Source organism: Aplidium turbinatum, chromosome 12 (genome assembly GCF_918807975.1).
Source record: "Aplidium turbinatum chromosome 12, kaAplTurb1.1, whole genome shotgun sequence".
In the NCBI taxonomy this organism is placed as follows: domain Eukaryota; kingdom Metazoa; phylum Chordata; class Ascidiacea; order Aplousobranchia; family Polyclinidae; genus Aplidium; species Aplidium turbinatum.
In genome coordinates this window covers 21,223,132-21,248,203 of record NC_137483.1, presented here as the reverse complement: position 1 = coordinate 21,248,203, position 25,072 = coordinate 21,223,132, and the positions used below count along the sequence as shown (strand labels likewise).

Genomic DNA, 25,072 nt, shown 5'->3' with positions numbered 1-25,072 from the left:
TGGACGCTCATTCAACTGTGCTGTCGGGGCTTTAATAGAAACAGACATCTTTGCTTGTGTTCCGCAACTGTTTTCTCGTGGGAAACATATTATAGAATCATAATCTTTCGGTTTGGCCTTCCAAAAACATATAGTTTAGGTCAAACAGATGCATAAGTGAAGGCTAAACTATTATGTCATGAGCAGTGGAGTACCGTAGACTATTCATTGTAAAGGCAAGGCATGCCTTCAACGAGTTGAAAAAAGAATAAACTTTTTTAATTAAATGTTAGGCTATAAACAATTATACCCTCACCGAATAAAACATCAGTGAATTAAATAAACATTTTGAGAAATTAACTTTCCTGTAGCATTATAAAAATAATTTTATGGTGCAATTTTTTCCTTATCCACAGTGGCCAACAAGTTTTTTTCTCTGAAGCCACACCACATCTGGGATATTTTCTTCGTTTCCAAAGATAGCCTGGGAAAAGAGTGTCAGCGGAAAATATACCGGTAGGCTAAAACGAAGCAGAGCATAAGGAAACCTAGTTATTCTGCTTGAAAGGTAGGCTACAAAAAACGTACTTTAAAAAAGCCTCAGATTTTGTTCCATCGCTTGAACAAAATCATTACACTCAATAACCACGGTTGCCATACTTTTCGTTGTTTAATGTTGAATATATTTAAAAATCACTTTAAATGTACACAACCATAGAAACGTTACGAATAACATGACAGAGAGATATAAGCTTTAAAACGATAAAAATTTCTCACATAATATTCCATTGAATAAAGCGATTAAATTACAACTTTTTCTTGTCTTTTATGATGCAATCCTCGGTATCATCACATAGGCATAATATTCCATTAAATAAAGGAGTTTTATTACTGTGCATCATGATACAACAATTAGTATCAAGCATATCGACAACTTACGACAAAATCTATGTAGGCCTACATTAAAAAATGTCGTAAATAAGCAATAGCCATTTTTCAAAAGTCGACAGTTGAAATATGATAAGTTTTCTTTGCTCAACGCAGCACATATGCTGCAGTCTCAAAAACGAGATTAAATGTCATCTCACAAAACAAAATTTATTGCACCGCTACACCAAACACTTCCCGAAAAAGGGCGATTTTAAAAGGACCTCCAGATGGTTATCAATGTCTTCAAAGAATACTATAGTGATGATTTGTAGTAACTTTCACGGACGACAAGATTTCTTTCGTTTTGAAGTTCAAATATGGACTTGCAACCTAAAAAAAAACACAGAAAGGAATATTATTGTTTTTTTTTGTCGTATCCAAGCTTGGTGTTTAACACAATCGCCCGGTGGTTAAAGATTTAGTTAAGTGGACGGAAAAAACAAAGCCACATGCTCTTGAGCGGTGTCGAACCGGCGCCCTTTCGAGTGTCGTGCCAGGGCTCTCACCACTGGGCTATGCAGGCTGACCAATATTATTGTTAACATCACATGCATCAAACTTTCATATATCATGCAGAAGGCCACCAAAGTACAAGCAATACTTTTTAGATGACATGTCACTTAACCAAGGAAGACAAGCAATAACACAAAAATTAAACAAAAGAAAATTAGCTGAATAAAATACACTCCTACTTTGTGCAACGCAATGTTTTTGTCCAGCAGCAACTCTGAATGGTCTTTGAAACTACTATTCACAGTACCAATGCATTACAAATAAAATGTTGCCAATTTCTCAAAAATACTTTGAAAACAAAATACATATTTCGTTAAATACTATTGAAGCTGTTTTAGTAGCAATGCACCTGTACAGATCTTCAGCTTTTTACAGCAAAAACCATCATCCTCGAAGACGAGGGAAAGCGATCACTGTACCACTGGACTTTTTCACCAATTCGAAAACCTCAAATGGATATGTGAAAATAGGCCCCAAAAAATACTCCATGCCAAATCTGAGCTTTTTTGGACCAGAAATAGCTTGCGAAAATGCATTTGAAATTTTCAAAAATATAGACTTTTGGGCGAAAATGGCATTTATTATTTTTTTATCCAAAACTTAAAAACAATTATTCTGTGATCCAATATTGGTGAAATACATCTCCTTATACATTTTAGATACCACTATACCCTTTTCAAGGTCACAATTCACCTCATGATTATGTTAAAAACTACTTTAAAATGTGAAAAAATTGCTAAATTATGCAATATTGCATCATTCACAAAATTATACTGTAAGAGAGAGGTAGTGTTAATGTAGACTGATTACAATGCTGTCAAAATTGAAAATAACCAGAAAAAATGCATGCCCGATCGTTGGTTCTTCTGGAGAGCTACCCTAGGCACAACTTCCAATATCTAAGGATATTTTGAAGAAAGTGAATCTCCTTAGGGAAAGATGCCTGGGGGATGGGGACGACGAAGCCGTCCTTTCACAAATAATGTCAGATGTAAAATCAATTAACCTCAAAATCTGTACCAACATTCCACTAATTCCAGACAAGACTATAAAAACCAAATTGGTTAGGCTTCTTAAAGAATATGAAGATCTCAAAAGAAACCATCTCACCAAGAAAAAACGGACTAACTTTACTTCAAAGGACACAATTGTGGATGTGATATGAAAGCTCATATCAAATACAAGTGCACAAAAGCGAATCAAATACCATTGATTGATCTGCATTTTGTGTGGGATCAGCGGTTAAGAGATAGTGATCGCTCAAGTTCTCAAATTCAAAGTGTCGATCCAACTGGAACTGCAGCACTAAGAGAGCAAGTATGATACGGAAACAAGCAAAGAAAGGATCTAGATCCGCAGCTGCACATTGCAGCACATTTGCCAGTGACATTCAGGAAGACTCTACTAATACTGATGATACCGATGACTCGTTGTCAATTGTTTCCTCTGTTACCTCTTCATTTAGGGATGTTGTTGCTGATACGCCGGAACTGTCAATGTCGAAAACGTATCAGTTCTCGATTGGCTTCACAAAAGAAGATTTTTGAAAATACTGTACGCGAAAGTGAAAGATATGGTGTGTCCATTCGAGCAACAGCAGTGATATGTACCGCTCTCTTAGTTATATCGGCATCGTTACGGAAGATGATACTTCACAAATAATTGATAAGAGTAAAATCCAAAGAGATAAGGAATATCTTAGAAATGAAAATGTGGATTGCAATTCCATCGCAGTGTGCCCGGCTTTGGTCCAGGATGTGTATTTTGATGGCCGTAAAGATCAAACACTTGTTCCACGACCAGGAAGCAGCGGCAAGCACGTGGCCAAAGAAGAACGTTATTCTGTAGTGAAACAGCCTGGTGGCAGGTACCTAACTCACTTCACTCCTCAAAGCGGACAGAGTAAGGACACTCAGCAATTCTTATCGGCTGCTCTAAAAGAAAAAAATTGGCTGACCAGTTTGAAGTTCATCGGATGTGACTCAACAAATGTTAACGTTGGAATGCATGGCGGATTGGCGGGGTTATCGCATTATAAGAAAAGCATTTGGACCATCGGCTTGTCTGGTTGATATGTATGCTGCACATGAATGAGTTGCCATTCCGGCATCTTTTTATCAATCTTGATGGAGAAACTTCCGGTGATAGGTCAATAGGTCATTCGAAGGATCTATTGGGCAGCTTTGTAAGTCTGCTGAATACCTACCTATCGATATCAATTTCTAACCGATCGAGAATGCCCCACCTATCCGAGAACTACCTCAAGAGATTGTCTATGATTTATCGGATGATTAACGGTATCTGTATGATGTTTGTGCAGCTATTCGAAATGGATCTGTACCAGCCCGACTAGAGAGCATCAATATCTGCCCCTTAAACCATGCTCGATGGTTGACTTTGGCCTCCAGAGTTTGCCGGTTGTACGTTAGTGAACTTACTGAACATGGTCGTGTTGGTAATGTGAAGGCCAACCTTGAGGCACTAGGGAAGGCCAAATTCTGTCGAAGCTTAATTCAAGAGCCATTCATCCAATATCTGATTCGAAGAAGAATTTCATTTCATTTGTGCACAAAAGTGGCAGTTATGATGGAGCAACCATTGATGAATGAATTAACTGACTGCAGCCGAACTGCTTTCATAGATGCTTTTGCATAATATGTTTCTATGTAATTCAGCTTGAATGGTACAAAACTTCGAACAATTGAGAAAATGCTTTAAATGTGTGCGGCAATAATAAAGCATTTAATCAATTACTTTTAGCCTATACTCACTAGTATACAGTATAATACACTGCAGTATACAATACACGTTATTTCAATAGAATTCGTTATCATGCATATTTGGCGTTTTTTTTCACATTTTCAAACAAGTAGTTTTGAGACATAATCCTAGTTTAATTGGCCTTTAAAGGAGTACAATGACATCTAAATTGTATAAGGGCATGCATTTCATCAATATAGTGTGACAGAATTTTTTTTTTCAAGTTCTGGAGAAAAAATGGTAAATGGCATTTTTCCCGAAAAATCAGAATTTTGGGGAAATTTCAAATGCATTTTCGCAAGCCATTCCTAGACCAAATGAGCTCAGATTTGGCATGGAGTGTTTTTTTGGGCCTATTTTCAAATAACCATTTGAGGTTTTCGATTTGGTGAAAAAGTCCATTTCGCGACCCACCCTACTACCTATACTGATATGAGTCAATCGCTTCAAGCACACCGTCTGCCTAGGTAAGGTTCTCGGGACCAAAAAAGGTTTCACTCAACCACAACAGAAAATTGAAAACAGATGGATACAGACACTCAGCAGACGGATATAAAAAATGCCAATAAGGCGGCTTGCATTTTGACTCTTAAACAGGTATGCCCAAACACATTGCTTTCAAGGAGGAAAAGTATCAGCAGTTATTCAGATCAGGAGTATACAAACATGGTATAATGGTATATATCAACTGTTTAGGGAAGCTAAGCTTGCATTTAACAATGCTATATAAAGTGATCTGCATTCATATCTGATCACAGAAAAGCCTTCAAAACAAGGCTGATTAGCTATCTTAACTTGGAAGCTTGAAGTTTTAAAAAAAACATTTGCTGTCATCAGCTACAACCTATGGCTGGTAACCGAAGTGTACAAACTGTACACCTTTTGTGTACTTTTATCCATTTCACGCTTTTTAAGTCTATGAACATTAAGCTTTAAACAAGATAGCTAGCCTGGTGCCTACCCATAAGTTGTATGGACGTCTGCAGCTCCTTTTTCATCATGTTGAGCACTTCACTTACGCCTTCTTTGCCCTACAATCCACCAATCAAAAGTAAATTATAAAAGTGCCGAAGTGGTAAAAGACAAGTAAAAACGATAAAAATATTTCTGGAAACCCGCAAAACACACAAAGCACAACATCGGAAATAAAAAAACTACTCGACTTTTACATTGTATTTTGATAGGCTACGTATTATTGTACACTTCCTCTTAGTGAGTCCATGCAACTGAGTAAAAATTAAGCTGATTACAACAAACAGAAACATATCTAAGGCGTCTCCGGGAAAAAAGAATAAATCTTCGACAAGCAGAAAACTACAGAAAAGAAGTCATTAAGGGCAAATGAATGTAATTTTTTTAGAACAACTCTGCCGTGATTTGGCAGAACCTAATATCCGCCATTCTACTTTATCGAACCCTTTAAAATCCGCTTTATGCAACTCAAGAGATGTAAAATGTGGTGAAGTAGTCTGCTGCAATGCGCTGGATTTTTGCCTGTCACGTGACGATATCCTGTTACGTGATTGGAGTAGACGAATATGTTAGGTTTCAGAAAATTATTTTTGCACAGATAAGAATATGTTAGGTTTTACACACCAATTATCTCGAAAACCATACTACATTGGGGGAACAAATTTTTGTCAGGAGATGCATGGTCTTTAAACGTAGAAAAATGCAAAAAAGGCATTTTTGGCAAAATGGCGGATATTAGGTTTACCAAAATCAAGGCAAAACTGTACTGTTTTGTAATTTAATTTGTGTAATTGAAATCGTAATATGAAAATTAATTTAACAAAAATTGCGATTACGTTTGAAAAACTTTACCAAGTTTTAATAAATGTATAAAGAAAAACGAAACTTAATATTAAAAGAAAAAAACAAAATCATCATGTGACCTGCTGTAATCAAATCTTAAAAAAAAAATAAAAATTACAAGTGAGAGAGTAATATATATAGTTTGAATTTCTCAACGTGATGTTAAGTAATGCAACTAGAAAGAGACATCGTAATTGAATATGGTGTATGGTCTGTACCGCAAATTAATAGTTCCCATTGACACGTGGTCAAGCAAAAAGCCCAACGCCAACGCAAAGACGGTCGAGATACGAGTGCCCCCGTTTTGGAAATGCTTCTGTTTTTGCTAACAACAATTTTAAAAAAAGTGGGAATTTGAATTTACCTTGTACGCCAAACCCCATATTACAGGTCTTCCAACAAATACGGCTCTTGCCCCAAGCGCAAGTGCTTTGAGTACATCAGTGCCAGTCCTTACCCCACCATCTAAGTAAACCTCGCATTGACCGCGGACAGCTTTGACGACTTCAGGCAGCGCATCGATCTGTTATTGTAACGCAATAAGGAAGTTTCGTTTCAAATAAAAATGTCTTATACGGTAGTATTCGTAAATTCGATGAAATTGAGGGAAAAACAATTTCAATAGTAGGCTACAGTAAATGAATGATATTTGCTTAATTTGAAACTTTCGTAATTGTGGGAATCTTTTTTCCCGGACTGAGAAATCCTTTTAGAAAACTTAATTCTGGCAGATTCTCATACCAGTAAAAGCTTTAGACCAGTGACACAGACGGGTCACTGAGATTGATAGAGTATATTTTCGCTCGTTGACATGCTGTCTGTGAATCACTCCATTCACAAGATACCGTTTAAAATAAAATGTTGCAGCAAAAGAATAACTTTGAATTGCCCCTGATCTCGGTGGCTTAGTGGTTAGTGCGTCCGCCTCTGAATCGGTGGGCATGGGTTCGATACCCCGTCGGGTCATACCAAAGACTTTTTAAAAATGGTACTGAATCTAATTCCTACTGAGTCATGGAATGGATTCGGGTAATAATGTACTCAGCTGCATTGACACTGTCTGCTTTGTAAAGCGCTCAGGAGCAACGCATCCTGCGATGGATATAGCGCTATGTAAAAACAAGCATTATTATTATTGTCAATGCTGCTTGCAGATATAGGTGTTTGCAGTACATTGTGGAAAAAAACATTGCAATGAACCGAAACACCATCACAACTTACGGTGGCAGGTACGCCATCCAACTGTCTGGCTCCATGGTTTGACACTAAAATCCCATCTACCTCATAATTCAGTGCCAGTGTTGCCATTTCACCTGAAACGTAAAGTTTATACATACTCCACAAAACAATAATCAATTCAAAACCGCCCTGATGTAAAATAAGCGTTGAAACACGTTCAAAAAATAAAACTTACATAACAGTTTTTAATTACAAAAGGAACATTATGCAGCTGACACGCACAGTCACTCAACTAGTTAAAGCATAAACAGTCGCTATTCATACAAGTTTACAGAGCAACGCCATGTGCAGATATACAAACAGACTACATAGATGCACATGCCGATCTATACCAACTCCCTACTATTCATAGACGTCGTTGCTAATATAAGGCACATGTGTGTTTAATGAGGAGGTCAGAAAGTCTGTGTAAACTCTAAGACAAACAAATTAATGGACAGTATATATAAAATAAATTTCACCTGTAACAATCCCTTTAAGAACTATAGGTAACTTCGTAATAGATTTAAGCCAAGTCACATCTGACCATTGCAGCGATGGGTCAATAAGCGAAGTCACGTATTCAGCAAGGCCCGAATTGTTTGCACCTTGCACTTGACTTGCAGCCCCTTCAAAGTTACCCAACCTGACCACAAATGTAAAAAAAATGTTGCAGTAATTACGCAACTTCTTCATACCACATCATATCGCTGTAAGAAAATAATCGGCCACCCCTACTAGTGGAGATAAAACCGAATTCGGATGATGATGTGTTATTAATTGGTTTATAATTTTTATAGTCAGTTAATATATAGTTTATTAATAAGTGGTGTTGTGTGCACAATTGTAATCAAAACCCAAGCGCATGATCAAGACTCGGTCAAACGTTTACTGTCATCTTTGGACAAGTGTTTCAGGCAGGCCAAAATGTGTTGTTACATATATAGGACAAAACGAATAAATAGATCAATCGACACATTACTTGAGGTGTTCTGGTAAAGAAAAATTATTTCGCACATCTCTATATCTCAGACCAATCACAGGAGTGTCCACTGTTAAAAATATTCCTTTGTAACCGCATCTTTCAGCTCTTGCAACCAATTCCTTCGTTACTTTTCTGTCCTTTAAAACATGAACAGATGCTTGGTTAATACGTAAACATAAGTTATGTTCAAAATCTTTTCAGAAAGTGTAATGATACAACTAATGGTAGCGCAGAAATATGTTTCTAAATCTTTGGTTAATACAATCTGTTTTACTGCTTTCCGAGAGCTCCTTCCCATTCACGCGAGCAGCAGTATTCTCTTCCCAATTAGAAGACTAGTGTACAAAATGCGTGTCAGAAGCGTAATGCTTTATGCCAATGAGACGTGGCCAGTCACTGCGGAGGACATTAAGCGTTTGAGCCATAATGACAATGCTATGGTGAGGTGGATATGCTCAAAGCGACTGGCGGACCGAGAATCAAGTGAAGAATTGAGAAGGCATGGTATCCACTATGTAGAAGAGGCCGTACATTGGAGCAGACTCCATAGTACGGCCACGTGCAACGAGGAAAAGAGAACTCCTGGCCTACGAAGGTTCAGTCGCTGAAAGTAGAAGGGCGTAATCCACGTGTACGACCAAAGGAGATGTTGTGCGATAACGTGTGAAGCGACCTTTGAAAGGGGATGTTTGTGGCGGTCAATGTTCAAAATAGGAGCACGTGGAAAGCCGCCATCAAGCCGGATCAAAATTTGCTGAGGTCGAACCCTCGCAATACGGGGAATAAAAGACGTAAAACCGTAAACTAGCCAACTTGCATTTGGCCATATTCAATTCATAAACACTAACCAGTCCTTTCATCAAAAGTGCATCACAACTCTGGAAAGATCCAAGCCACAATGAATGTTATGAGTAATCAGTGATTGTGGTCTCTAAACCTCTGTTCTGGCCTCTCGATGTTGGGAGAATTGCAAATTATAAATTTAATTAGAATTCCAGATATTGGAGAAAGCAACCAAACGATTAAAATTAGTAAATGCTAAAAACAATCACGTTTGGTAAACAATAAAATCCATTTAAAACTATAGATACTAATGAAGCTGCCTTCACGGCGGCGAAAGCTCTAAGTACTGTAAGGTGTCTGATGCAGTGTCATCTGGTTTTCGAGGCAAAAACAGCCATCTACAACAAACTTCCGAAAGACGTTTTAAAAATATATTGCAATGAAATAAATGGTGGATGACTAGGTGGCTCAGTGGTTTAAGAGTTCGCTGCCTCTGAATCAGTAGACATGGATTCGATACCATGTCGGATCATAATAAAAACCTTTTGAAAGTGGTAGGCCTACTGGATCTTATTTCTGCTACTCAGAAAAGGAATAGAGACAGAGTAATAATGTACTCAACTGCGCCTTTAAAGGGTCTGCTACTATTCGGCAAATCCGATTCGGCGAGTTCCCTATTCGGCGATTTTTTGAAAATCCAACGACGCCTTCTGCAAATCCAACGATTGAATATTATTCACTATTCAGACATTGAATCAATGTAAATAGGAACTGTTGCCTAATTGGGTTCTTTGAACAAATCAAATGGCTTTTGTAAATGTTTCTCAGGTACAATCTATACCTGGTCAGCAAAAGTTCCCTTAAGAGTATATACACGATTTCAACGTCTGGCGACGTTAAAACAGTGTAATTGCCTTAACATTACAATTAAAAGTTTTGTTGAGATCAAAAATTCTTTGACTTTTTTGAGTTACAGCATCGTTTTGTGAAAAAGGTTGTTTTGATGCAAAATACATTTGAAATATCATATGAAATCAACAAATAGCTTATTTAAAAAATGAATAACATGACGAATGACATAAACATGACGCAAAGAAGGTGGATGACGTAGGATACATGTCAATTTTATGTGAGCAAACATTGTAATTTAATAGTTCAAAGTTTCAAACATTTTTCGCTAAATTTTATTTTAATTTATTTTTCTTTGTCGGAATGCAAAAGAAACGATATTGTGGAATAAAATACAAAATTCTCTAAATAAACAGAATGCGCCGTTGGATTTTCAAAAAATCGCCGAATAGGGAACTCGTCGAATCGGACTCGCCGAAACGGGCCATTCCGACCTTTAAATGCTGTCCAAAGCGCCGACTGCAACCCATGTCTACGACTACAAAAGATACGATATAATCAGCATTATATGAAACCACACATTATTGTTATTATTATGATTAAGATTGCATATATGTACAGTATACACACTACACAGCTCAATATGATAACCATACCTTGTAAATATACAGTTGGAGCCATTTAAGAGAATTCGGGGATGCTGTTGAAATTTCTTCTACACTCGACGTTGCCCAAGTGCTGAACATAAATCCCGTGTTTTGCGAGGCAGCAGCTTTAAAATGCATCATGCGGCAATAAAGAATGTATTTCTTCACACAAATCAACAACACTTTTAATGGCAATACTAATAAGGACTTAAAATGAAAACTTTTTCTTGACAATCGTAATATAGCCTACTCCTACATCGTAATATATGATAAGTAATATAAAAGCTATATGTACTTATAGTCAGTGATGTACGCGCATACAAAAAATATTGACGCCGTCAGCGCAAACGTTCGAAAAACTATACGCCGCATGCGTCAACGCAACTTGTAAAAAAAGTTGGCGGCGTCAGCGCATACACTAGCGCAAACTCATTTTGTTTGCTAGGTGCCAAACATTCACAAGGTATAAACCACTCGAAACAAACAAGTTTTATTTTGAATTTCCACGAAGAAGCACAAGCATCTGAAAGTGTTCATCTGACATTTTGCTGCGTTTTGGTTTCAATATGTCTTTGCCCATTGAAAACATTCTTTCAACCGCAGCACTGGAAGGTATTGGCGTGTTGCAGCGAAAAAAAGTATTTTGGAAATCTTTCGTTGGAAAAGCGCCCACGGTTAATGGTCCTTTGTGTGGCCTCTCTTCCAAGTACGCTTTTACAACCTCGTCTATGCTGTCTTCGCCAGTGTCCTCATAAAGAGCATGGAGTAGCCCACGGGGTTCGTTGTCGTTGGCTTCCTTCGTCTGGTTGCAGTGGCTCTCAGCCTCAGAGTTTTTTAACAACTTTGATATGCCGCGAGTGCCTATCAAGAAAATTCTAGTATTATACTAACTGTCGCTCCTAGTAATATACTAATTGTCGCTCCCTAAAAATCCATTATAAAAAACACTATTTTTAAAATGATTCCATTTGAATAAGACTGATGTTGCTTTTAATGCCATGCTTTTTTCTGATAAGATTTTTTTTAAAAGTGGGTTAATGGAAGACAAAACTGCCAGAAACAAGCAAGTTTAGATTCTGAACTGCACAACTCTTTGTTATTAGCATTCAGGGATAGTTAGCATTAGCCTACTAGTGTTATTAGCAGTACGCTACTCAAAAGCCTCTCATAATTGGCCCCTGGATGCATGTTTTGCTAAATTGCTCATCAAGTTACAAAACATATATAATTACATACTTACGCAACAGAATGTATAAATTGTCAAGTAAAAATTACCTTAGCTTGATAGCCTACTGTATGTAGGCCTACACATTACTACGCTACATAGCCTACAGCAAGAATAACCGGCAAAGGCAAAGTAATGTACTACATATAACATACAGAGTACAACATCATGCAAGCAATCACGGTCGGAGACCAAATATTTGAGTTTGTTTAGATACATAGGCTGCACTGCTCATTGCCTGAGAAGTTTTTGATTTGCCCCAAAATGCAAGACTTAACTAAAATAAATTAAAGTGCTCACAATTGCTTACAAACGCCTTCAACACTGCTTGACTAAAAATACTTCACACTACGAAGCCAAGTCATTGTTTACATTTTACATGGAGCGACATTATCAACCTACCTACTTGCTTGCTTACATTACATTCCTGTTCTGACCCGTAATTTACTAATTTCTCAGTAGGTCTAAGTTGTTTTAACTAATTCTTTCTTTTTTTCTGCAAGACTTCAGTTTCCACGTGAGACTCTAGCGTCAAAGGCAGTTTGTTTGTTTATCTTTATCCTGCATTGCGGGAAAGCGGACTTGAGCGCTATGCATCATCATCGCCTTCCGACATACACCTGACCCACGTTGCAGCCGACGGCAATGTCTGTTTCCGGTTGTCTACTCTACTGATCGGAATGGCCCGTTTCGGCGAGTCCGATTCGGCTAATCCGATTCGGCTAGTCCGATTCGGCGAGTTCCCTATTCGGCGAGAGCCTTTTTCGGCGAGTGCCCTATTCGGCGAGTTTTTGAAATTTTGTTTTTGAAAGGGAATTATCGGGTACCATAGCCTAACTGTTTTCACATCGTTTTAACGTCGCTGAACGTGCAGAAAGAATAGAAATAAAATGTTTGAACTATTAAATTAAAATTCGTCAGTTCAGTTGAGTTGTTTTTATTTCTGACCATCATATGAAAAACAATACACGTCAACATAGCAAAGGTAGAAGCAATAAAACACGAACGCTAAAACGTGCTTGAATTCGCCATGTCCGTTCAGTTGTTTTTAAGGTAGAAGCGACAAAACGCGAACGTTAAAACGTGCTTGTGACCGAAGTAAGTTATTGAGTTGAAAGAAATTTGGCACGGTTGCAACACCTTCAGAAAAATTTAAGATGTGAAGGGAAAATAAAAAAAAGAAAATGTTACAAAAAAAAATCATGTTTATATCTATAAATTAGTACTTTTGAATAGTTAAAATGATTAGTTTGGATCAACAAATGTGTAGCCTACAGCTTGGATTGAAAGAAAATTATCGGGTATCGTAGCCTAGTTATCCCTACCAGCAAAAATTTGTTCCAAGAACCCAGTTACCCTAACAGTTCATTTTTACATTGTAGTAACAGAATGAAAAGGCTAACCAAATGTGTGGCCTATCGTTTTAACGTCGCTAAACGTTGAAATCGTGTAGAAAAGAGAACTTTGATGACTGGGATGCGTACGGTTGAAACTGAGAAGCATTCAGACAAGCCCGTCGATACGTTGCATTTTTAAGATTATGCATTTTTAAGATAATGTATTCAGACGTTGAATCAATGTACAAATGAACTGTTAGGCTAAATGGGTTCTTGGAACAAATCGAAGGGCTTCTGCGAATGTTTCCCAGTGTCAACGTATCCTAGTCAGCAAAGTTCTCTTTTCTATACGATTTCAACGTTTAGCGACGTTAAAACGATGTAAAAACGGCAATTTCTGCTGGTCGGGATAGCTAGGCTACGGTACCCGATAATTTCCTTTCAATCCAAGCTGTAGGCCACACATTTGTTGATCCAAACTAATCATTTTAACTATTCAAAAGTACTAACTTATAGACATTAAACATGATTTTTTTTGTAACATTTTATTTTTTTATTTTCCTTCATTTCTTAAATTTTTCTGAAGGTGTTGCGACCATGCCAAATTTCTTTCAACTCAATTACTTACTTCGGTCACAAGCACGTTTTAACGTTCGCGTTTTGGCGCTTCTATCTTTTTCTACACCTTTGCTATGTGGACGTGAATTGTTTTTGATATCATGATCAAAAATAATAACAACTGAACTGACATGACGAATTCAAGTACGTTTTAACGTTCACGTTTTATCGCTTCTACCTTTGCTATGTTGACGTGTATTGTTTTTCATATGATGGTCAGAAATAAAAACAACTCAACTGAACTGACAAAACGAATTTTAATTTAATAGTTCAAACATTTTATTTCTATTCCTTTCTGCACGATTTCAACGTTTAACGATGTAAAAACGGCAATTATAATTAGGCTACGGTACCCGACAACTCCTTTTTAAAAATAAAATTTCAAAAACTCGCCGAATAGGGCACTCGCCGAAAAAGGCTCTCGCCGAATAGGGAACTCGCCGAATCGGATTAGCCGAATCGGACTCGCCGAATCGGACTCGCCGAATAGTAGCAGACCCCTACTGATGACTTAAATTTGGTACTACCCAATACCCATTACTCGAAACCGATCACTGGGTAGAGGCAATTATCGTAAAGTTTCTTGCCCAGAGAAACAACAGCAATTGCGGGTGGCTGGAGTCGAACATGCAGGCTCTCGACTGCGAGCCCAACGCGCTAACCACTCGGCCACTGCAGTAGTGCGATATACAAACAAACTCCAGCTGACTGAACAATAGACGACACTGTGACACAACACTAGAACAATGAGCAATTGCAAGACGTCAACATTTCGCAGTTTGACAAAAAAATTGCAAACAACAACTAAGACATTAAAAAGTATGCGTTGACGCTATGCGCTAAAACACCGCAAAAACTTTACGGCGCAGCCTCAAGCGCAAACTATCCAAAAAAAATGTGGTCGCAAGCGTTAGCGCAAACAAAAAGTCTACGCCGCAAGTATGCGGCGTAGAATTTGCGGCGCATACGTACATCTCTGCTTATAGTGATCTTGAAGTAGTACAATAGAATAGTAGAAGTACAGTAGTACAAAAGAACGTTCAAAGTAGGCAGATATTTCCAGCTAAAGTCGCCAACGACTCTTGCTTTATGTTCTAATGTCGTGAATAAATTCAGCTGTTTGGGTGATGCAAGCCTGACATACATCGGTAGGTCAACAAGACATTTATCGACTAGAGCTGGAGAAGACCTCAATTGGAATTTTATACAGAAAAGTGCAATTAAAGATCACATCTTCTCGTGTACACATTCTTCCCGTGTACATGTACATGCAAAAAAAAAACGTTTCTCTCAAGAAATTTGAGATCATGTCCAGAGGCAGGTCTGAGTACCAAACCAAGATCTTAGAAGCTTTGTTCATAAAACGTAACAATCCACCTTTGAACAGACAATTGTATGCTTGCGGCTCATCTTTCTTGCTCTCTGTATTTTCGCACCTTGTCTTTCTACCACATCATGTGATCTGTTAACACCTTTTGATGCCATTACCTGGCCACACTAAAAGATCACAATTCGGAATCAGCAAAGTTTGCACAGAAGGCAAAGTAGAAGGAAAAAGAAAACGTGGCAGACAACCAAAACGATGGCAAGACAACATTCAATCATGGACCGGACTCAACTTGAAGACACTGGGCGAGTTGGCTCAAAATCGCCACTCTTGGAAGCAAATAAGCCATGTTGATGCGCGATCTGCCGCAGGCGGAGATAACGACTGACGATGATATAAAATACATATGTTTGACAGTCGAGCAAGCAAGGTAGGTATCGGGGATAGTAGGTAGGTACCACGCCCCTACTCTTTGTACGGTAACCAAAATAAAGATCGGTTGGTATCAGTAGTTCCTAACTACTAATATTATATTATATATATCATATTCGGCCACCCCCACTAGTGGGGAACAAACCGACGATGGATTATGATGATGATGATCATATACCGTATATCAGTGGTTCCTGAACTGCTATTGCTGATGGCACTCTTAGAAAATTCATAATCACTCACGGTGTCCTAGTTAAGTCAAAATTTGTAAATATTTTACATGAACAAGATATCGTATTACATTTTATGTACAAATGCACAAAAATTAATAGAGCTCCTAACACAATAAAGAACATTTAATGCCAACTATGAGAGCTCTTCAACACATTTCATTAAACTGTAGTTCGATATCGCAACTACACATTTCTTGTGCAATGAAAATCTTATAGATTTGGAGTTGATCACAGCTACCACTGAAAGGTCAGTTTCACATACGTTGTTGTGAATAGTAGCCTACAAGAATGCAAAGAGCAAATGTTTTGCAAAATTATAAATGTTTCTGAATGTCTTTTAAATCTCCAGTCCAACTACTACCAAAACTGTCTAGATGCCATACTATGCACATTGTAAATTACTCGTTCCTAAAAAATTACCCCTGTGACCTATTGTACTTAATTTACATTCTTGTGTATCCAAATAACGCATTAATGCAACAGTTTTTACACAATTACATTGTGCCTTGGCAAAACCTTATGGTGCATCAGGGCACCGCAGCACCTAGTTGAGAATCGCCATTATATGATATGTAATAAAATATAAATAAATGTTGATTTTTTTTATGTAGAATAAAGCTATTTTCTAGTTTATAGTTTCATGATTGTAGAGTGTGGACCACTTGCTAAATTTTTATAATCTCACCTTTTGCAACAGCAACTTCACCAAGGGGGTGAGCCATACGATTCATAGCAGTAGCCGCAATGCATATTGGAAAATCTATTTTAGAACCAAGAACAGTGGTTGACATATCGACATTCGACACATCAACCAAAACTTTGGGACGGAGCCGGTATCTAAATTGCATAAAAAATAATGTTTTCATTAATGTATATACAACATATATAATATTAACATTAAAACTGTTCCTAGAACTGATAAAATCTGAATATTGATGGTACAAATTTGTCACAAAGAGCCTACCGTATAGCAATTATAGCATATGGAGAATACTGGCAAGGTAATTTATAAACTCATACATTGCAGTTCATACTTCATAATAATATCACAAATGAATATTACCGTATACAGTTTAGTAAAAAAAATAACCACCTGACACGGCACTCTATTATTGTGCATTTTTTATGCAATTTATCAAGAAAGTTCAAAAAGCACTACTGGTACTGTGCTTGCAATAACATTATTAGTATTATAAAGACGGGCTGATTATGTTAATTTAAGTTGATGATTAAACTGTAAAAGGTGTGCTAACTTTAGTGGAATAAGCCAATAAACAACCCAGAACATCGTGAATTTAGACAAACTTATTCTAATACAGTAGCTACAGCAAAGTACCTTTGAAAAGCTTTGCAGTTGTCAATTAAAGTCTGTTCTTCATTAGCACCATTTCTGAAATAATCCCAAGCAGGTTGCTGAACAATTGTTTTTGCAATTTCTTTAACATCAGCAACACATACCGGTACATGATTTGTCATTATTTCAGTAATAAGCTCAGCAGGTGAAGCGTTATACAAACACTTTTACCTGAAGTATATATATAAATATTAATGAAAACTGGAAAAGTTTCAGATTTTAAAACGTTAGGCTATGCTCCAAAAAATAAACATAGCATCTTCTTACTAACATTTGATGGAGTTGGAGTACAAGTCTCCGCCCTGGTCATAAATACTATAACGTTAATGCATGCAGTGGCGTACACAGGATTTTCTCAAAGGGGGGGCCATTGAAAATGCTTTTGAATTGAAACAAAAAAAATAAAAAACGCCTATTTGCTAATAATAGTCGATAGCAGTGGCGTAGCCAGAAACTAAGAAAGGAGTTTTTTGACGGCCGGCGTCTTCGCCATAGGCGACACCCAGCAATGGGAGGTCTGGGGGCCCCCCAGAAAATTTTGAAAAATTACTGTGAATTTGGGGCATTCTGAGAGCATTTTCAACAAAAATGTGGATATAAATATTCCTGTAAAATGGTGCTGTCCGGTGGCATAGCAAAAGGATAAGATCCTGTTTTCTTGCGCATTTATCGGTAATAAAGCTAAGTCTCTATGTTTTTTGTTGCTAATTTCTGGCTGAGTTTTATTTGAATGTTTGGTATTGGCAAGACTCGCTCTTTTAATGCAGTTTCGTTTTAAATTAGGCAAACTTTGTTTTAGAGACATAGAGACTGAAAGCATCATTCTTAATATCGTGACGTCACACGCGTGCCAAACGGGGGGTTGTAACCCCCAACCCCCTCTTGGCTATGCCACTGGCTGATAGGTTACTGGCATAGGTACTCAGCTTGCATTGACGATAATGTTTTAATTTGCAACGGCTAGTTTACTCGTTTACATTAACATTCTTAACGTCGCATTTAATGCCTTACGTAGACGACATAGTTGGCTCACCAAAGCCTATGAGAGGGGTGCGGAGGGTAGGCTACGGCGTAACATCATCTATAAAACAACATTGTCAATTACATCATCTGTTCGTGATTACAAACCCTTTACTTCACTATTCTCTAATCACAACCTTCAGCAGGATGAGGTGAGGGTTTAGGTTGGAGTCAAGAGTTAAACTATAATAAAGCAACTTACAGTAGGTAAAATAGTCAAAACACGAAACAGCTACTTCCTTCTTTATTTTCTTCACTCTATCTTTTTAGTCGATTCCATTCTAGACATCATGGCATTATGATCAAGGTGGAGACTTGTATAGTGTATACCAGCTCCATTTGATTTTGCAAATGGCAAAAAATATATTATATAGCCTACATGCAAGGGCGCGGGAAGTAGGGGTGCTCAAGGGGCTGCAGCCCCCCTCTAGAACAAATTAAGCCCCCCCTGGAATTTTCAATAATTGCTTCAGCCCCCCCTAGAAAATTCTGACAATTTAAGGTAGGCCTAGCCTACATAACATATTTTCAGAAATTTTTTCGAACAATAATTGCTACGATGAATCGAGTTCCTGTTAGGCTACGTGTGGTTGCGCTCATCATTTGCAATAAAGAGTCGTCAATCATAGGGAGCTATACCTCGCAGTAGCGGTACTAGCCACTCTGCCTATACTAACACGGCGGTCCATCGTTTATTGGACATCATTCTGCAATATTTACATTTCATGCGTACTTCTGAATATTACAATAATGCATGATATTGGTTTGTCATGTCTGACCGACATGATAGAAGATAGTGCAATGAGAGGAGACGCACATGCAAACATATTCGGCTTGGTAAAACAAGCACGCACGAAACGGCTTTATTTTGCGATTACCTGCAGTGGTGAAGTTTTTCAGCCTGCAGAAGCCGTCGCAAGACAGCTCCAAAACAAGATCTTTGCTTCTTCAGCTTTGGAATCAATCCCCATTCTCCGCAAACGGATCAAAATCTCAGAATAGATGAATCCGTTTCCAAGCTTATGGAAACAGCGAACGTCTTTGCGTCTGTCAATAACCTAAAGACGCCAAAGGATCCCCGAGTGAGCAAAACTCCAGCGAGATTTTGAAACACAGAGGAATCGGATACTTTGTCGTCTGCGAGAGAAGGAGCTTGGAAACGGCAATACATCGAAGTCCTTGATTTGGTTCAAGCTGAGCTTGATCGAAGATTTGACCAGGTGGATCTGCTCACAGCAGCCAACAGAGAGAAGGCCCTTTTGAGCTGTGCAAACGGTGAGGAAAGATCTGATACTGAGATCAGCTTACCCGATGCCATCGCCTAAAAACGGAACTTACTTTGCTCAGCGATGTTAAGTGGAAAAACCACAAACTCCGTTCAAAAGGTTGCTGAGCTATTATCGCAAATAAACCCTAAAACACTAGGTCATTTTAAAGAAACCCGAAAATTCGTGCTCTGCCTTTGCCTCTCTGTTTCAGCTGCATCATCACAACGTTCTTTTTCTGCTCTAAGACGTCTGAAAATGTGGTTGAGAAGCTCAATGACACAAAAGAGACTAATGGTAGCCTACTTATCTTGCGTTGATGCATGTCCACCAAAACATTTTGGACAATGTCGATATCAAAGAACTCATGACACAGTTCTTAGAGAAAACACCTAAGCGAAAATCTATCTTCGGAAGCGTGTGAGCAGGGCCTCCAAGAGCCCTGCCGGGCCCCGGTGCAGATGTTGCTGCCGGGCCCCCCAGCGCGACATGTCGCGTGATATCTCACAAATCACAAGCAAAATTTGCGGTGCGTGTTAATCCACAAGGCCAATGCATACATGGTGTTCCGCACAGTGTTTTTATTTTAAAACCAGATCTATTTAAAAAATAATACAAAGAATACATTAGGTTAAAGTATTAACACTCCACTATTTCACAAAGAATGCAGTATTGTAGTGGTGTTTATGACTTTAAATTCACAGATACACACTAGTTATACACAAAGATAAAAGGCTGTGGCTATAGTTACACTATGTAGTGTAAATATAACCTCAATAGCGTTGCCAGATAAGGAATTCTGCTCTAATTTGAGGAAAAGTTTATAGCTGTTGAAAACAAAAACTTGTATTTTGGAATTTTTTTTTTAGTCATTTGCAAAGATCAAAACCCTAACCTTATTCCTAACTCTAACCCTTACCTTACCCCTTCCTAACTTTAATCCTAACTCTGGCAACACCTGATTGTAACAATGGCAAAAAGTGGGTAAAAATAGCCACTTTGAAGATAAAAATGGCAACACTATCCGGCATGGCTGACATACATATGTGTGCAACTGTGCATACTGCATACAGCTTTACATTAACATACCCTACAATATCATTTCTGACCTTAAAATCAGCAGAGACCAGGAGACTAAACTTGGATGAATGCATTGCTATTGTTCATGACATTAAGAAAAACCAACTTTATTTCAGGATCAATAGGCAGCTTCTTATTTTTACTCCTTTAGTTTTCTTTGCTTGTTTGAGTGAAACTGCATTCACGCACGATTGAGGGTCACTTTCTCTTCATTTCTACAGCAAGTGGTCAGTAGAAACCAAAGTTGAATATATTTATATTTTCAAGTCCTATCAATGTAAATGCACCTACCTACATCTATCACTATACTATGTATCGATACATTTACAAATACCCTGCATAACGACAGAATGGCTGTTTTGAGCCAATATTTACACTGTTCCTGAAATTCAAGAGTAAGATTGGATTGGCCTGGCTGGAGAAGACTGCTAAAAAATAAATAGTGAAAACAAACGAAAAGGAAAACTTCAACAAAACAAATATTTGTTTATATACTAAGCATATTTTTGAAAATCAACACCTTTCTGCAGTGCTGAAAAAGGAAGTTGCATTGCAATTAGGACACTTCTGATTCTGTCTGTAGTTGAAAGAAACTGTAGGCCTACTTCAACAGAAGTAAAGATCTATGATTTTTACTCAGAAAATCACACTTTCACTAATCTTTTAACTTTTTTTCGAATTTTGTCAGACTGTTATGACATTTGGCCCTGCTACAAGGACAAAATTATTTTCCAGCACTGCTTCCACGAAACTTGCTTGCATTCCAATACAGCAAAATCATTCAACAAGTCCTAAAAACTCAAAAATACTGTAACTGTCTCAGGCTATATTAGAGAAGTTCCATGATTTCAGTACATGTAATTAGTATCATATCCAAAACAAAAAAACACTTGAGCATTTTTGTACTGAAAAAGTGACAATAACGACTTCTTGCTAAGCAATTCTAACAATATTTCAATACTTTTTACTATTTTCTGAACTCTTAAAATATCACACTAAACAAGATTATACCTATACAACTAAAATTGTACCAGTTCAACATGATTACACATAACTGTCACTGCTTGCTTGTGTCATAAATTGACAAGATGTCAGAAAAATGCATGAAATACCTTCTGTGTAATGACTGTAACCTAACCTGATCAATCAATTGTTTATTAAAACATACCGTACACACCCAATATTCACATTAAAACACCCAGACTAACACTGAAATTAAAACATTGAAATAAACTGAAATATTCATTCACACTGCAATATGTGTTTTCTGTAGTTTTTTAAAAAAGAATGCCCATGGTGGGCCCAACTGAAATACGAAACTAACATAAAAAATAATATTTCATGCAAAATCGACCTTAGCACGCAAATTTAAACATTTTTTCAGGCCCCCCTGAAAGTAAAAAATTGAAAATTCTGTAGTCATAAAAAAGAGCATACCCATGAGGGGGATCAATCAAAATACGAAACTAATATAATGTAGGCCTATATACAGTAAAAACAATATATTATCGACCTGAGCACGCAAAATTTAACATTTTGTCGGGCCCCTTGAACTAAAAAAGTTGAAAATTCTGTAGTTTTGAAAATGGGCATACCCATGAGGGGGCCCAAAGTCCAATCGAAATATGAAACTACCGGTAATATAAAAAACAATATATAATGCAAAATCGACCTGAGCATGCAAATTTAAACATTTTGTCGAGCCCTTTAAACTAAAAAAATTGAAAATTTTGTAGATTTGAAAAAGGGCATACCCATGAGGGGCCCAATTGAAATATGAAACTACCGGTAATATAAAAAACAATATTTTATGCAAAATCGACCTGAGCACGCAAATTTAAACATTTTGTCGGGCCCTCTGAACTAAGAAAATTGAAAATTCTGTAGTTTTGAAAATGGGCATACCCATGAGGGGGGCCCAATTAAAATATGAAACTACAACCGGTAATATAAAAAACAATAATTTATGCAAAATTGACCTGAGCACGCAAATTTAAACATTTTGTCGGGCCCTGTGAACTCAAAAAAATTGAAAATTCTGTAGTTTTGAAAAAGGGCATACCCATGAGGGGCCCAAATGAAACACAAAACTAATATAAAAAAAACATTATTTTATGCAAAATCGACCTGAGCATGCAAATTTAAACATTTTATCGGGCCCCATGAACTCAAAAAATTGAAAATTTTGTAGTTTTGAAAAAGGACATATGCTACCCATGAGGGGGGCCCAATCGAAATACGAAACTAACATAAAAAACAATATATTATGCAAAATCAACCTGAGCCTGCAAATTTTAACATTTTGTCGGGCCCCCTGAACTCAAAACATTAAGAATTCTGTAGTTTTAAAAAAGGGCATACCCATAAGGGGCCCAATCAACATACGGAACTAATATAAAAACAATATTTTATGCAAAATCGTTCAAATCAACTTTAACGCGTGAATTTAGACATTTTGTCGGGCCCCCTTGAACTCACCGGGCCCCGGTGCAATGCACCGGTTGTCCCCCCCTCTTGTGGGCCCTGCGTGTGAGAGCACATTTTCACAAACTGTCGTTTTCATATCACTTTCTAATTTGTTCGTTTTCATTCTTCATTTGTTACAATTTACAATGTGTGTGTTTTGGCGCCGTTTTTTTTACACAGGAGATGACCGAATGCCCACTACTACTTTAAAATGTTCTCCCAAATAAGGGGGTCTGGGGGGCGAAGCCCCCCAGAAGCTGACAACACTACGGCAGCTTCAGCCCCCCCTAGAGAAAAATAGTTCCCGCGCCACTGCCTACATGTATCGTATTTTGGGATAAGATTAGGAGAATTTACTGATAACTAATTTGCTAGGTAATTACAATAATAATAATCATTTTTTATTGCAAGTTGACACAACATAGCCTACGGTACAGCACATTGCAATACGACAACAAGACACACCGAAGTGACATAATACCATAGCCTTCGAACCAACTGTTCTCCTTATTTTGACATGCTATTAAGTGCCTTTGTCGAAACACAACAACAAATACATGCTTTGGAGCTGTGTCAAACCCAATTGGTTGGTTTTTGATAGGTTATTTAATGTTTATATTATATATATACCATATAGGTTATTCATGGCAGTTTCACATTTTTGTAGCGGCTTACCGAGATTAGCAGAGGGGAGTTTTTCGATTGTTGAAGTGTTTTTGCCAGGGAATTAGGTGCCATTGAATGGAAAGCAGTCCTTGAAATGCATTGCTCAAGTGCACACCCAGAGAGCCTCAGCAAAGGCGCTTATCTTGAGTCTGGCATGTAACCACTGAGCAAATGGGGCGAACGTCGCACAAACGTTATCACTCTGCCATGCAGCCAACAAGCATCTAACTAAATGACTAAACAGCAAATGATTGAAAGTGGAATGCAATCAGAATCAAAGCACTAAAGCAGTTGAAGGGCCTAGTGCAAAAGGGAGGTATTTTAATTTTTACCAAATTTGAGTTAAGCATATCAGGAAGTTCATGAGCCTGCTGCGCGTCTTGTGCAAAAAGGCCGTATGTATATCTTGAGAAATGAAGGAGATAGGCGAAGGAAAAAGGGGATATGTCACATAATTTTTTATCACATCAGCGCAAAAAGGATTATATGTCTGACATATATCCTTACTGCAAGCAACAGATTGCAATAATTGAACATATAACGTATGCAAACCCTAGCTTATCCAAGCAAAGCATTCTCGAAATGATTTGTTTTTTTATTGGAAACACTATCTCGTGTTCAATGAAGTGTTGCAAGCAGCTCATTTTCTAGCACGTGAGGCTATAGGCTCTTGATAGAAGTGAAGAAACCCAGTGTCATGGATTAGAAACATCAAAAAGAGGCGGTGCAATGTTGGGGAGTTGAAGCAAGTATGTAAAGATCTGCTTTGCCTTAAAAAATGTATGTTGAAGTGCTCCTCAAAGATCGATTCTTAGGCAAGGCATCAACTTTTCACAGACTTTTATTTAAAAAGTTAGAATTATATTATGCACAGCAGCACATTCTATTTGGATGCATTGAAAACTTCTTTCCTCGACATAAAAAAAAGAGAAGTAAAGCATCATGCGATGTCATTCCGATACAAGGCGAAAGTAGCTACAAATGAAAATAACCATATGAAAGAAGCATACGTGTGCAAAAGAGCCTTGTCTAAAATTTATGTGCTTAGCGATAAGAGAATAGATTTTATCAATGCTCAAATAAAAAAGGGAACTGTAAGTCCGAAACCTGATGGAAGAGGAAAGCATGCACACAGATCAAACAGGATCCCAGAAGCAGTAGTGAATAATGTTAAAAATCATATAGCATCATTTCCAACTGACTGCAAAACCCATTTCGAAAATATTTACCGCCTCATTTGAGCACAACCAGTAGGCTGTGCCAAAAAACGGCGCGGTTCATGGATTTTTCCTTAACTTTCTGAAAAATTGTAGTGGACTTTTACAAACACAAACGTGGAAAAAAAAATTGAAATTAATGATGTCACACGGTCGCGCTGGGCGTTTCTAGGCCCATTTTCATAAAAATTGTCATATTTCGAAAACCACTGGAGATAAAAAGATGAACGTTACATCAAAAGCTGCAGAAGTGGCATGTTTATATCTGCTCTAAGAACACTTTTTATTCTAGGACTACTTGAATAATATTTATAAGCAAAAAACTCAATTTTACTATTTTTTTGTAGTAGGGG

General features: G+C 37.6%; 1 protein-coding gene across 2 annotated transcripts; it reads right to left on the bottom strand.

Moving 5' to 3' along the window:
• Positions 1–648: 648 nt before the first annotated feature.
• On the bottom strand, positions 649–23,863 carry LOC145780530 (2-Hydroxyacid oxidase 1-like). Of its 2 annotated transcripts, none has more exons than XM_082592156.1 (10): positions 23,512–23,863; positions 16,988–17,176; positions 16,337–16,488; positions 10,489–10,604; positions 8,198–8,337; positions 7,698–7,861; positions 7,219–7,310; positions 6,362–6,520; positions 5,144–5,213; positions 649–1,239 (listed from the first exon to the last, which is right to left on the bottom strand). In XM_082592156.1, exons 2-10 carry the CDS (start codon positions 17,125–17,127, stop codon positions 1,163–1,165), a joined length of 1,110 nt encoding a protein of 369 aa, XP_082448282.1. In that variant the 5' UTR covers positions 17,128–17,176; positions 23,512–23,863; the 3' UTR covers positions 649–1,162. The 2 variants fall into 2 exon arrangements, with proteins under 2 accessions (XP_082448282.1, XP_082448283.1); XM_082592157.1 differs by having other exon boundaries at positions 16,988–17,041; positions 23,512–23,850.
• Positions 23,864–25,072: the final 1,209 nt, after the last annotated feature.

Excerpts from the sequence above, each read along its gene's own strand:
- LOC145780530 (XM_082592156.1), bottom strand. The coding sequence starts at position 17,127 with ATGACAAATCATGTACCGGTATGTGTTGCTGATGTTAAAGAAATTGCA. Across the intron at positions 16,489-16,987 it reads AACTGCAAAGCTTTTCAAAG|ATACCGGCTCCGTCCCAAAG; the intron begins GTACTTTGCTGT and ends TATGCAATTTAG. Across the intron at positions 8,338-10,488 it reads TCCAACTGTATATTTACAAG|GACAGAAAAGTAACGAAGGA; the intron begins GTATGGTTATCA and ends CATGTTTTAAAG.